We start from the raw sequence: 13,999 nt of genomic DNA on the forward strand, positions 1-13,999 counted from the left end.
TGCATAAAGTCTAACTGCAGGTTCACACCAGCCGTGTTTGAGGCGTCAAATTTGCGTCTACTGGGTCTAGTTTGCCCCCTGAACATTTTGAGTTTACTCTCTTCATTCGCGCGTGAATTTCTCATCACCGAGATATTCACGCGGAAATTCGCCTCATGGGAGGGGCTTCTGCGACTCCGCTCGCTTCCTGTAATCACGTCACTACTAGAGCAAGCTCCTGATTAACGCGGCAAGTTTTTCCGCCAAAGTTCAAAATTTTTAACTTGTGCATTTCCTGCGGCAACGCTCAATACGCGTAAATGAGGCGGAATCGTGTCTACCGCGCGGCGCTAAATGCCGCGCGGTAGACACGCGTCTTCACATTGACTTAACATTGAACATTGAAAACATTGAAATCACTCGCTCTTGGCGCCTCTACCGCGGTTGGTGTGAACGCAGCATAAGGGTGTCACGATTCCGATTTTAAATCGAAATCGAACAAAATTAAGTCACAACCTCAAACTTCAAATAAAAAATGGAATTGGTGATGCTGCCACGCCCCCATGTCATGTCTGGTCAGCTTGTCAAACGGGAAAAAACACATGTTGAGTGCTGCAAGTCAACCTACTCTAGCTTCGCTAGCTACAGCCAGTCAAAAGATAGCATGGCAGATGCAGGAGACACCACGCGAGCTGCTCTTAAATGGGAAACAAAAACAGCATGCGCCCTCCCGCCTTCAGCTGAACTCAATCAGAGCAATTTAAGTTTCACAACAACTTATTTCAGTTGCTTAAGAGTTATGAAAACAGCATTTAAACATGACTTATTGGGGTATAGTCTCACAATCTCGTCTGAAAGTAATACAAGAGCGTTTTAAGGTGCAAAGTACTGACAGGAATGTTCATCTGACAGGAAGTTTCGTTTTATCAGGTATATGCATGTACCATATTTTTCCACTGGCAGCACGACTAACATGTCAGGGCATCTCTGGGTTCAAGGTCAGATATTATATTTCATAAAAGTCTAGTCTAAAAATGGCATAGCAACCTGTTCTTTAAAAAAAAAAAGAAGTAAAAATCGAAAAACTAATTGAACCGTAACCTTAGAATCGAAAATGTAATCAAATCGAGGATTTGGAGAATCGTGACACCTCTAATAAAGTCTGAACTGGGCGGTCCTTGCTGGGACTGTAACATATTACTTAGGAAATACAATGCACCGGTTAAACTAGGCAAATCAGTTTGACTTTAATAATTTTATTCATTTGTTTTTAATAACAAATTTTAAATTTGTTCAGCGAAAACATCCAAGACGGGGAGACGCAGTAATTCAAACTACTTTGTTAGAAAGAAACTCTAGTTTATTGCCTTATATGGTCATAAAAGAAAAACTGACCCATTTTGGCCATCATACAAGTATTTGTGGAGTGGATCTGCGAGGCGGTCATGGTCCCGTTCTAAAGGACGAACCCCCACTGCTATAAATAAGCACAATGCTTTCCCACAGCCAGACTCTGACCGCTTCAATCTGAGAGAGCATCTCTCACACATCAACAACAAGCATTTACCATCAGCTAGCGTACGGTCACATGCACTTAGTTACACATATTGGTTTAGTATGGGTGAAGACCTCGAAAACACATTGAACAGCTGACGAAAGTGCACATTGTAAACAACAGGAAGGCACCTGTTACTGGTAACCAATTAACTGCGAATAAGTGCAAATCCGAAAAGTCAGATCAAACAAAACCACAAACAGCTCAAGTCAACATCCACTCACTTTATCCTTCACGAAAAAGGTCTCGGTTTTAAGCATCATGGTTGCGGAGATTTGCTCCGTTGCCGTCTGAGAGCGTACAGATCCAGCACCGCGCGAGACTGACACGCGTGTGGGTTGAACAGGAGGTTGCGAGGCTGTTTTGGGATAATGTATGCTGCTGTTTCAGCATCAGTCGCGCTGTCTGGACACACAGTCTGTGCCTCTGCGCATTCAGAGTCTCATCTCTGGGCACGTCCAACGTCCTAGTCTGCCAGCTAAAAAGCTTTGCACATTAAATGTGTATAACTGAGCAGAGAGGATGAACACAGCATTTAACAGTGAAAAGTCTACTCCTGGAGCTAATTGAGCTAAAATAGACTTAACAGAAATGAAAGGAGATTTTGTGAATTTGGGTTTTAATTAGCCAGAGATCTCTGCAGAGGCAGCTGCGTCGTGTCACCGGCAGAGAAAAAGGGTGTAAAATGAAAACAAAAAACCCCAGCAATCTAGTATGGGGGGCTTTTAAAGAGAACTTGCAATGAGAAACCGAGGCTTGACAGATAAGCCAAAGGATGGTTCGCCCTCGGCACCCTATTCATCCATTTTAGCCAACTTAGCAATTTACAATCCCAGCAGCAGTGGGGCGGGGCAGGATAGGGAGCATCCTCATTGAACCCAGAGACAGGCCACTTGTAGAAAAATCAATAGGACATTGAAGTGCTCAAAATAGCAGATGTGCTATGGACATGAATAATTTTATTGTTTGTTTGCCTGATAGACAATACAATGGGCTAAAAATCTTTAATTGGAGATGATTTTTAAGGATCTGAACATAACAGAGACTGGTTGACTAAGCCAAAATGCCACCCAATTACCTTAATATCAAGGCAGTGACCTCCTGGTGAGCAAACACAAAAAACAAATAAAGTTAAGCCTCACATAAAAACTTCAATCTCATCTAAACAGTGCCCTCTATTCCTGCAGCCGCCACAGAACTAACTGTCCCAGACATGCTTTCATGCTCAGCAAAATCAATACAAGTAATACAAGACCCTAAAGACCAGGATCTAAGCAACGACACAGCTGCCAAAAGTTCATAGTGAGTTTAATGATGCGGTCCAAAATGAGCAATGACACGAGATAAATTCACACAAAGATAAAGCGAGCAAACATTTACAGCCACAAGCACAACCATTTGAGATTTTCACTAAAAGGATTAATATGTCACTCTCTTAAAAGCAATCACAGACATTTATATGTAAATAAAAGGGTAGCAGTACAAATGGTCTTATTCATTAACATTAGCTAATGCTTCAGCTAACATGAGAAATAATACATATATATATATACAGTGATAAAATAAGGCTGAAAAGAGTGAAAAATTAGGACTGAAGAGTGACAAAATAAGCGCTGAAAAAGATTAAATATTAGCGCTGAAAAGTGAGAAAATTTTTCGATAAAATGAGTGAAAAGTTAAAACTGAAAAAAGTGAAATGTTACACTGAAAAGAGTCAAAAATTAGGGCTGAGGAGTGAAATATTAGCGCTGAAAACAGTGAAATATTAACTGTGAAAAAAGTGAAAAATTAGCGCTGAAGAGTGAAAAATTTGCACTGAAAACAGTGAAATATTAACTGTATAAAAAGTGAAAAATTACCAAAGACAAGAGTAAAAAATTTAAGGAAAGAGTGAAAAATTTGCGCTGAAGAGTAAAAAATTTGCCCTGAATGGTGAAAAATTTGCGCTGAAGAGTGAAAAATTTGTGCTGAAAAAATTTAAATGTTAGCACTGAAAATAGTGAAAAATAAGCAAAGAAAAGAGTGAAAAATTAACAAAGGAAAGAGTGAAAAATATCCGCTGAAGAGTGAAAAATTACTGCTGAAAAAATTGAAATGTTAGCGCTGAAGAGTGAAAAATTTGCACTGAAAACAGTGAAATATTAGCGCTGAAAAGAGTGAAATATTAGCGCTGAAAAGTGAGAAAATTTTTCGATAAAATGAGTGAAAAGTTAAAACTGAAAAAAGTGAAATGTTACACTGAAAAGAGTCAAAAATTAGGGCTGAGGAGTGAAATATTAGCGCTGAAAACAGTGAAATATTAACTGTGAAAAAAGTGAAAAATTAGCGCTGAAGAGTGAAAAATTTGCACTGAAAACAGTGAAATATTAACTGTATAAAAAGTGAAAAATTACCAAAGACAAGAGTAAAAAATTTAAGGAAAGAGTGAAAAATTTGCGCTGAAGAGTAAAAAATTTGCCCTGAATGGTGAAAAATTTGCGCTGAAGAGTGAAAAATTTGTGCTGAAAAAATTTAAATGTTAGCACTGAAAATAGTGAAAAATAAGCAAAGAAAAGAGTGAAAAATTAACAAAGGAAAGAGTGAAAAATATCCGCTGAAGAGTGAAAAATTACTGCTGAAAAAATTGAAATGTTAGCACTGAAAAAGTGAAATGTTAGCACTGAAAATAGTGAAAAATTTGCAAAGGATGAAAAATTTGAAGAAAGAAAAATTTGCGCTAAAAAGAGTGAAAAATTAGCGCTGAAAAAGTGAAATATTAACTGTGAAAAAAGTGAAAAATTAGCGCTGAAGAGTGAAAAATTTGCACTGAAAACAGTGAAATATTAACTGTGAAAAAAGTGAAAAATTAGCGCTGAAGAGTGAAAAATTTGCACTGAAAAAAGTGAAATATTAACTGTGAAAAAAGTGAAAAATTAGCGCTGAAGAGTGAAAAATTTGCGCTGAAAAAGTGAAATATTAACTGTGAAAAAAGTGAAAAATTAGCGCTGAAGAGTGAAAAATTTGCACTGAAAACAGTGAAATATTAGCGCTGAAAAGAGTGAAATATTAGCGCTGAAAAGAGTGAAATATTAACGCTGAAAAGAGTGAAATATTAGCACTGAAAACAGTGGAAAAATTTGCAAAAAAGAGTGAAAAATTAACAAAGAAAAGAGTGAAAAATTATCACTGAAAAGAGTGAAATATTAGGGCTGAAGAGAGTGAAATATTAGCGCTGAAAAGAGTGAAATTAGCGCTGAAAAGAGTGAAATATTAACAGTGAAAAAGTTAAATATTAACAGTGAAAAAAGTGAAAAATTTGCGCTGAAGAGTGAAATATTAGCACTGAAAACAGTGGAAAAATTTGCAAAAAAGAGTGAAAAATTAACAATGAAAAGAGTGAAAAATTAGCACTGAAGAGTGAAAATTTATCACTGAAAATAGTGAAATATAAGCGCTGAAAAGAGTAAAATATTAGCGCTGAAAAGAGTGAAATATTAGCGCTAAAAAGAGTGAAATATTAACAGAATGTGAAAAATAAGCAAAGAAAAGAGTGAAAAATTTGCACTGAAGAGTGAAATATTAGCGCTGAAAAGAGTGAAAAATTAACAGAATGTGAAAAATTAACGTTGAAAAAAGTGAAAAATTAGCGCTGAAGAGTGAAAAATTAGCGCTGAAAAGAGTGAAATATAAGCAACGAAAAAAGTGAAAAATTAACGAAGGGTGAAAAATTAACGAAATTAACGAAGAGTGAAAAATAAGTGCTGAAAAGTGCTGAAAATAAATAACACAACCACTGATACAGTACGTATACAGTACGTATTTAGGGTTAGGTAACCCTACCATGGTTAGTAAATAACCCCTCTGCTTTAGTAGTCAGTGCAGTTTTGCCCAACCTCCCCACTTTGCAAGCACATAATGAACTACAGCAGATAACAACATATGAGCCTTTTCATGTCCAAAGTTAAAGTGTAAAAGGTGATGTGGTTACTCAACTTTTAAAATGTTCCTGAATATGAATGTGTCTTCTGTGATTCACGCTGAACTGGTAATTATTACACAGCACCCTAAATGCTTGATTCCGATTGGCCAGTTGCAATTTATTCTGTCATGTACAGCCAGCCGTTGTTATTATCCCTTACTTATTACAGCACATTTCAGAGAACACAGAACATGATGACACTGAACATGACCGGAAGAATGAAAATCCAATGCAAATCTATTAAGTAACAAACAATAAATTATATTTAAGTTCCTGAAATTGACAACAAAATAACTTGTTTTATAAAGCTTCAATTCCACCTGTTTTTGCCACATCCTGTACAGAGTACAGCAGACCATATGGTGTGTTCACATTCACAACATACTGTGCTTCTATTTAAGTCCAGGGTCAATCGATGAGATACATTTCAAACTCTTTTTAGCAAAAACAAGAGCACAGGCCATGTCTTGATATATTGTCTGTGGTGCCTTAAACTTGAATGTTGTTTAGAAACTGTGATCATTAAGTTATAACATTTATATATGAAGTCAGGACAAATTATTTTTCAGTTTATTCACGAACAACATGCAACAGCTTAATAAAAATAAAAATCAGTCAAGCACTTTATTATTGCAAACACACTCTTATCTATAAGAGGAAAAAATCATAATAACTATAACTCACCTGTTTCTTATCCTGTAGCTCCATGGCAACCACTGTCTCTCACCATACTCTGTCGAGATGCCCAGGGCCGGTAGTCACTTTTGATGCTCGTCCCAATACCGACCCTGCTGGCAGAGAAAGGCAACTGTGGCCCCCAAAATTGCTGCACCTGTAGGCGCTGCCAGTCTTGGGGGAGGCGTTCACTGCTATAGACGATGCCCAGGATGCTGCCGCCAGTAAGAGGATGTGGCTTCTCTCTTCTTACATTCAATGAGATCTGATTGGAGGAGAAACCAGTTATTAAGAAGATATAGGCCTAAAATTTAGTATAAAAACTAAAAGGTGATTAGAAATGTTGCTGTAGCAAAAAACTGAAATAGGTTTAAGTTAAGGCACTAAAATTATTAACGGAAACAAAATCAAAACTAAAATAAAAATTACATTTAACCTAAATTAGCAATATTATAAAATGTCATAAAAATTACAAAAGCTCATAGCAGAGTTATTAAAAATGTACCTAAAATTAACTAAAAATATTAAAAAGCACAATATGAAAAATAAACTAAAATTTAAACTAAAACAACTCTGCTGGTTAACACAAGAAACAGATCCAAAAAACATGTTTACATGTACACATTATGCATGATCAACATGGCACTATTTTTAAGCTGAATGCTTTCAGTTTTGCTAAATAAAATCAAAATATAAATCTTTCTCATATACATTCATCAATACGCTTCAAAAGAAAAAAAATTATTAATGTGCTGGAGTCATTTTGATTGCTTTAATGATGGATGGCTGTGATTTTTGGCGATGCAACATTCTGGATCTCATAAAATAATTATTATTTTTTTATTTTTATTGAAATGTATTAGTGTTCAACTAAAAAATAGAAGCCAAAATACATCTGAGATTCTTATTTTTAGGTGAACTTTTCCTCAAGTAACCACTAACAGTAATTTTCCTGTACATGTAAATTTGGGGAGCTTACCAAATGCTTGGTTGGTATAAACGTGGCAGGAGTAATGATGACGATCTTAATTTTAACGAGAGTTGAATCAGTGCAGACAATCTAAACTAAACAGTGTTTGGCCAACCAAAACAAGTCGGCCTTTTAAGTGTTTAATATTTGGATTTCTAAGAGAAATATTTGACAAACAAATCACTCAGTGTGTTCAGTGTATTCTTCAAAGAGACAACCAAAACCTAATGAACACAACTCATAAGCCAAAGTCTCCATGTGCAGACAAAATAAATTGATCCACAAAGCTGTTTTTCCATCTATGCCAAAAATTGTTCACAGAAGGTATGATTGAGGTTTACATAATATTAATTTAAGAAAGAACATCCATTGGATTTAAAAAGGGGATTATATTTGACAACGTGTCAATGTCATTAGAAAGATTACAAATATAACAGGGATCTACAAACTATAGAGGACTAAAACTAGGGCTGCATAACTAATCGCAACTAATCATTTGCAAAATAAAGTTTTTGTTAACATCATATATATGTGTGTGTATAATAATTATGTATATATAAATAAATACACACAGATGCAATTATATATTTAAGAAATATTTAAATGTGTATAAAAATTTGTATATTTATATATAATTTATATTATATAAACTATGAATACTTAATATATACACATATTTTTCCTATGTATGTGCATTTATATATACAAAATTACACAGTTCTCAGACATATATGATGTTAAAGGTCCCAAAGAATGCATTAATGTATTAAAGTGCAATAATGTGTTACATTGTTCTTTGATATTTACATGTCCATTTACAACCCTAGAATTTGTCCTTTGAATAAAATTGCCTATTTTTGCCCTATTTGGAAGGTCATGAATAATTGCTGCAATAAATTTAACTGTAAAGTAAGTATTAAAACTTCAGCTTAAACGCTAGCATATAGCATTAATTAGCATGTAGCACTATTTCAGCAGTCACAAATTTGTTTTTAGCATTTTAACAACTTTGTACTTAATTTAATGTGTAATTTAATGTTGGGGGCGTACATCTAGACTGTGACATCACAGTTGGAGTTGCAGTCTTTGCGTGCACAAGGTTTACATAAAAATGAGGAAACAACACGTTTGAGGCTCGCAATATTTCATTAGCATGTTCAGCGCTCTTATTATTCATCTATGCTTAGGTAAATAGAGTTTATTATTCTATGACACCTTTAACAAATACTTTATTCTGCAAACGATTAGTTGCGATTAGTTGTGTTGTACAGCCCTAAAACTAGTATATAAAAGAAGTAAATGCGGAAATTATTAAATGACAGGCAAAATAAATAAATACACACATTCTTGAAAAGAGGTCATGAAAAGGGCATAATTAAATTATTGACTTGAATGTATTATTTGTACTATTTCTGTACACATTGTGTATGAAATTTTTCTATTTACCTCTGCTTTTATTTATTACAGTATTTATTTATTTACACATCTTTTTACATATTTAATTAATTTATGCACATTCTGCACACATGTATTTATTTATTCCTACATTCATTTACTTACGTATTCCTAAATGTATTTATAATATACTTATTTATCATTACAGCGATGTTTAACTAGACACAGGAGTCATTGAAGACACTAACAGCCTACATTCACATACTGTAGGCTATTTCATGTTTAATAAATGTATTCAAGATCTTTTCCAGCATTATATTTTACATAAACAGTGAATCAGCCACCATTTAACGTCTTGACCATGTAAAGACATATAAACTGGAAAAATCTATGCGTATCACACTTACAGTACAAAAATAAGCGGTTACAGTAAAAAAATACTTCGTAAAAACATAATAACACTAATTATACGAGTCAAAACATCTGGTTGAGCTCAGCAGAGGTGGCCTATGTCTAAATACTGCCCTTTTGAAGATGTCAAACGAAGTTATTCAACGTGAAAATCAACGAAAACTTACGTTATAAATCTGCAACATCAACGACACAAGAACATCAGCGTCAATCATCAAGAGTCTTTTATAATATCTGAATAATAATTCGTCTCAAAATCCTTGAACTCGCTCCCTGGTGACGGCCATGTTAGTAACTCGAAAGGCGTGGTGTTTTTGTGCGGAAAGATTTAGGGGCATCTCATTGGTTTGTGTTTTAAAAGGGGAGGAGATTATTTTATTCGTCCTATGTGGTTGGTCGAATGTTTGGGGCGGGCAATCAGAAGGCGGGGTTTCTACTGAGGCGTTTGGCCGTTCAACTTCATGCAGTGCTGCGCAGACTATTCGGCCTATGACATCAAAGTCTCGCGAGAGCGTTTCTAAAGCATAGCTCTCGCGGTTTTTGATACCATACGCCGATTACTCTGCGCAGCGCCGCATAAAGTCGAACACACATTTTAATTTCATGTGGTTTATAAGTAGTATTGCAGTTTCATCAATATTGCTTTTGCAAATACATATAGAGACATCTTTAGTTATTAAAATGATAGTGTTTTTGTTTTACTTATTCTTTATTTTTATTAAAACGCAATGACAAAGTTCACTTTATAACACATTTTATACTGTAATAGTTTAAATAGTTTGACATTCATACTTTATAACAATTGTCTTTGATTTAGAGGCAAATAATTAAACATGAATATAAACACACAATACAAAACATATAATAGCTTTATACATATGATATGATCATAAATCCATTTTCATCAGGTGGCATAAATTCAACTCAATCGAACGCTCCCTGCAGAAAAATAACATGAATACAGTAGTTTCCATTACAAACAGCATTATAAACCATCAACTGTGTACCACAACCATTACAAAACCATTAATGGCTCTGTTCCAGTAGGATTTAATGGTTTGTATTGGTTCCCATCTGTGCCAGATAGCATCCAACCAACACATTACCAGTAGAAAGAAACCCACAGAGACCACCATTACAACCAATACAATTCCCATTATACCCATTAACTCACTTAGAATTTCTGCAATGGCTTGTTTTTCAGCAGGGCTTATTCGAATAGTTTAAAATATTTAAATGAAATAATAGCTTTAACCAATTAAACATTTGGTAAGCATTTAATATTTGTAATGTATGGCATGAGACATTTTGATGCATTTTTTAAATTATTAAATAATGTACAGTCTAAAAATGGTTACGCTATTTTAACCCATGCTGGGTACATATTGGACTGAATGCATGCTGGGTTAAAAATTAAGCATTGGGTGAATTTTAAGCGTGTGTTCTGTCCGATATTTACTCAGCATTGGTTAAAAATAACCGAGCCATTTTAAGAGTGTAAGAAGTTTGCATTTATTGTTTTTTTAATGTGGAGTTCCAGCCCGACTAGACATGCCGCTATGAGAGGCTTTCATCACTTCTTCCATAATCACAGCAATCATGTGACAAAACTCCTTCGCCTGCTAAAAATTAAATAATGCATTTAGTCAAGGACAAAATTGACAGTGCTCTTTGAGAAAAACAATTGATTAAAAAAATAAATAATTAAATTGACAATTAAAAATACATTTTCCTGCATACCTGCTTCAGGTGGATGGTGGTTGTCTTGGGCTGAGTTTGGTTGAAAAAGTTGACCTCAACTGAAGGCATCTTGTCTTTCTTGGGGCTAATTGAGCGCAAGGACTGCACAAACTCCAGAAGCAACGTCAAGCATGTATTCTGTAATGGTTTGTGAAAGGTTGGTGTTGATAGTTAACAACAACAACACGTTATGATTAAACACATCATGTGATATAATAAATAATGCTTTATTACCGATAAATTAAATCTTGCAGTATAAATCAATAAAAGTAAGCAGAGGTGCTGTACCTGTGTTTTCGGGTCAAGGACCAAGATAGCTTCATGGTTGACTGCGACCAAGCAGGGAGAAGGACAACTGTTATGATTTACTTTCTGAGCGGTAAATGTATTAAATCCAAAGAGTGGCAGCGAAGTAAAACTTTCTGCAATGAAAAGATAAAAGGTGAGTAAAATGGGTTAAAAGAAGGATGTAAATCAGTAAATATGTATGTATATTTAAATAATCAACAGTACAAGACATATAGACAGATTCGTTTACGCACTCAGGAAGCGAGTTTTGGCATCACGATGGTTAAGGGGGCCAACGGCAGAAAACTGTGCCCGTATACTAGCAAGAAGCCTCTCATCACTGGCGCTGACCCGATCCGACCGGGGAAGGTACTGTTTAATCTCAGCACTGATGATAAACAATGATAACCAATAAACATAAGTGTCCAAAAGGGTCCCACGCATGGTTTTTAGAGCGTATTTGATTAAAGGTGGGGTGCATTATCTCTGAAAGCCAATTTTGATATTTTAAATCACCTAAACAAACGCCCCTACTCCAATAGAATCTGGACCTTCTTTTGATAGACCCGCCCCACACATATGCAACCCAGGCAACGTGTCGGTTAGTAGACACGCCCCTTACTGCTGATTGGCTACAAGTGTGTTTTGGAACTTGGTTTTTCAAAAATCATGCACCCGCGTTTAATATAATGATTAAATATAAACAAAATAAATAAACTATTTATGACACAGAATGGTCCTATAGTACCCAATCCAGTTCTGTTTTGGGTATAATAATATTTACCTTGAGGGTGGCTGAGTCAATCCAAGAGCGAGGTGTTGAAAAGCGGTCAGCTCCGCCATCTGCTGGTAAATTGTGGTGCTGTTGGCAGGCAGCAAAATCTTCCCTTGCCGATAACCATCCAGAAGCTGAAAGACATACACATACAACTCAGCATCTATTATATAATAAAAAATGTAAATAAAATAGCCTGCAATTTAAGCTATTATTCATTGAATATTAAAGCTAGGCTACTACTTAATTCTGTACCAGCTGGTAGTGAAACTCCACATAAAGATCATTGTCAAAGTGAAGCGGGTGTTTCCAAGTAATTCGATGTAAGGAGAAGGAGATCGAGCCGTCATCCAACAGAAAGTCAAACAGGTACTCATCCGGGTGAACTGGGCGTCGCACATCACCTGTAGATGAATCATGTAAGAGGATCACAACAACACTGGACTGTGTTAATGCACGCATAAAAACAACAGAGGGCATCTTACCACCATTTTTAGTAACATAGATGGAAAATTCCTTCACTTCTGCTGGATTCCCGATGCCCATCTCTGTACAAATGTCTGTTACCACCTCATATGTGACCTATGGAAACAAACGCACAAAATATTGTTTACACAACAAAGCAAAGCATTATTATCAGATTTACTGGATTTTGTGGAGTGCACGTACACTAAAGCTGCGAATCTTGCAGGTAAACTCAGTTCCACCAGGCAACATGATGGGTAGCCGACGTGTTGTCCTGCCAGCCTGCACGAGATTTAGATAATGTATTATTATTTACAGGGGCTCAGGGCAAAATGCCCCTAAAAGTGCAAATGTTATTGAAAAATGTTCTGACAATAAAACAGTTTTTAATAATAATCTGACAAAACACCAAATTAAAACTCTGATCTACTGCCTTAAAAGTGTAATGTTTGATGTGAACTAACAAAAATAATTCAATGGAAATAAAACTTTTTTGACAATTACATATATGGGTGATTCTCGTGAAATTAGACTTTTAAGGTGTCATTAAATATACAGCATACAGTTACAAACATCTCATCATGTAATATTTTGCACATGATTTCAAATGACATCATACAAACAAATTTTGTTGTTTTTTCCACATTTGAGAGGAAAATTTTCCATTTGACATGGAAATATTTATAATTAAAACATCTAAAAAATAAAAAGCTTCAGTGCATGTTATACTAAAAACATTTACAGTAAAGGAACATGTGGTATTTGGTGATCATTGGTAAATGTATAGACAATAATAAGGAATATAAATGTGTCAAAAAAAAAATCTCATCCTCCGCAACAATTTTCAATCATTTTTTAAGCCCTCAAGGAACTAACATTTTCAAAAAAAAAATAGTTGGAAGGGACATAATTGACTGTGACACTCAAGATGGCTACCAGGTAAGCAGTTCTTATTTTTTCTCTCCAGATAAAAGTTAAAATTTTGTTTGTCATAGTAGCTATACAACTTTTTAATTCTCATTACCGAAACATGAGTTTGTAAATGCATATATTTAATGTAAAATCATGTTGCGGTAATGATAATTTTTTATAATGATAATCTAAAAAATGTAAATATTCTATAGGAAATATTTTTTAAATCCTCTATAAATAATGGTTATAGTAAGTTCAGACCTTAATCTTATATATGCAAAAATTGGCTTCAAGGGCTTTTTAAAAATTCTGATGCTGGACACCTTCTAAGTCTGGATTTCGTGAGAATCACCCCATATTATTATAATATAATCTGTTTTCACTCACTAAGAGAGCCTCCATCTCTGAATGGGAGGGAATGTGTCTACGTCCCCCAAAATTGAGAGATCTCCTGAGATTCTTTTCACACACATTTGCCAGCTCTAAACACACATAAAGGTTTCCTTTAAAAACTTAAATACACAAATATTTTTGCATATACCGTACAAATATGTTCAAATTCAAGAGCAAATCTTTAAATACATACTAAATAATGAAACACATTTTTAAAGAGATTTACACAGTAAATGGGAATACTGTACCCTGAAAGGGGTGGTTAGCATCCTGTCTGATGGTCTCCAGGTGCTGGGTTAAATATGGCAGAAGTGTATTGGAACAGGGGAAGAATCCAGTCACCATATTCAGCAAACGCCAACCACGTGTACAGCTCTCCCTATAGAGCACCCTTTACATTTATGTATTTGGCAGATACTTTTATCCAATGTGATTTACAGTGCATACAGTCTATATTTGTATCAAACCATGACCCTTGTGCTG

At 35.1% G+C, this 13,999-nt stretch overlaps 2 protein-coding genes across 3 annotated transcripts in view; both read right to left on the reverse strand.

Annotated features, from left to right (window-relative positions):
• tmem94 (transmembrane protein 94) overlaps nt 1-9,270 on the reverse strand; it is a 36,470-nt gene extending 27,200 nt beyond the window's left edge. For both annotated transcript variants that reach the window (XM_055176180.2, XM_055176179.2), the window contains exons 1-2: nt 9,111-9,270; nt 6,177-6,432 (exon numbers count right to left, since the gene is read on the reverse strand). In XM_055176180.2, coding sequence (XP_055032155.2) covers nt 6,177-6,200 — 24 coding nt within the window. In that variant the 5' untranslated portion in view covers nt 6,201-6,432; nt 9,111-9,270. The remainder of the gene's footprint in view (nt 1-6,176; nt 6,433-9,110) is intronic.
• A 410-nt stretch (nt 9,271-9,680) lies between these two features.
• The window catches only part of myo15b (myosin XVB), a 45,852-nt gene continuing 41,533 nt past the window's right edge, over nt 9,681-13,999 (reverse strand). Inside the window, exons 56-65 of the mRNA XM_073867076.1 lie at nt 13,765-13,895; nt 13,511-13,605; nt 12,416-12,493; nt 12,232-12,328; nt 12,002-12,150; nt 11,756-11,880; nt 11,226-11,359; nt 10,972-11,105; nt 10,684-10,821; nt 9,681-10,562 (exon numbers count right to left, since the gene is read on the reverse strand). Of these exons, the coding sequence (XP_073723177.1) occupies nt 10,467-10,562; nt 10,684-10,821; nt 10,972-11,105; nt 11,226-11,359; nt 11,756-11,880; nt 12,002-12,150; nt 12,232-12,328; nt 12,416-12,493; nt 13,511-13,605; nt 13,765-13,895 (1,177 nt within the window). The 3' untranslated portion in view covers nt 9,681-10,466. The remainder of the gene's footprint in view (nt 10,563-10,683; nt 10,822-10,971; nt 11,106-11,225; nt 11,360-11,755; nt 11,881-12,001; nt 12,151-12,231; nt 12,329-12,415; nt 12,494-13,510; nt 13,606-13,764; nt 13,896-13,999) is intronic.

This window comes from Misgurnus anguillicaudatus, chromosome 4, assembly GCF_027580225.2.
Source record: "Misgurnus anguillicaudatus chromosome 4, ASM2758022v2, whole genome shotgun sequence".
NCBI lineage: Eukaryota > Metazoa > Chordata > Actinopteri > Cypriniformes > Cobitidae > Misgurnus > Misgurnus anguillicaudatus.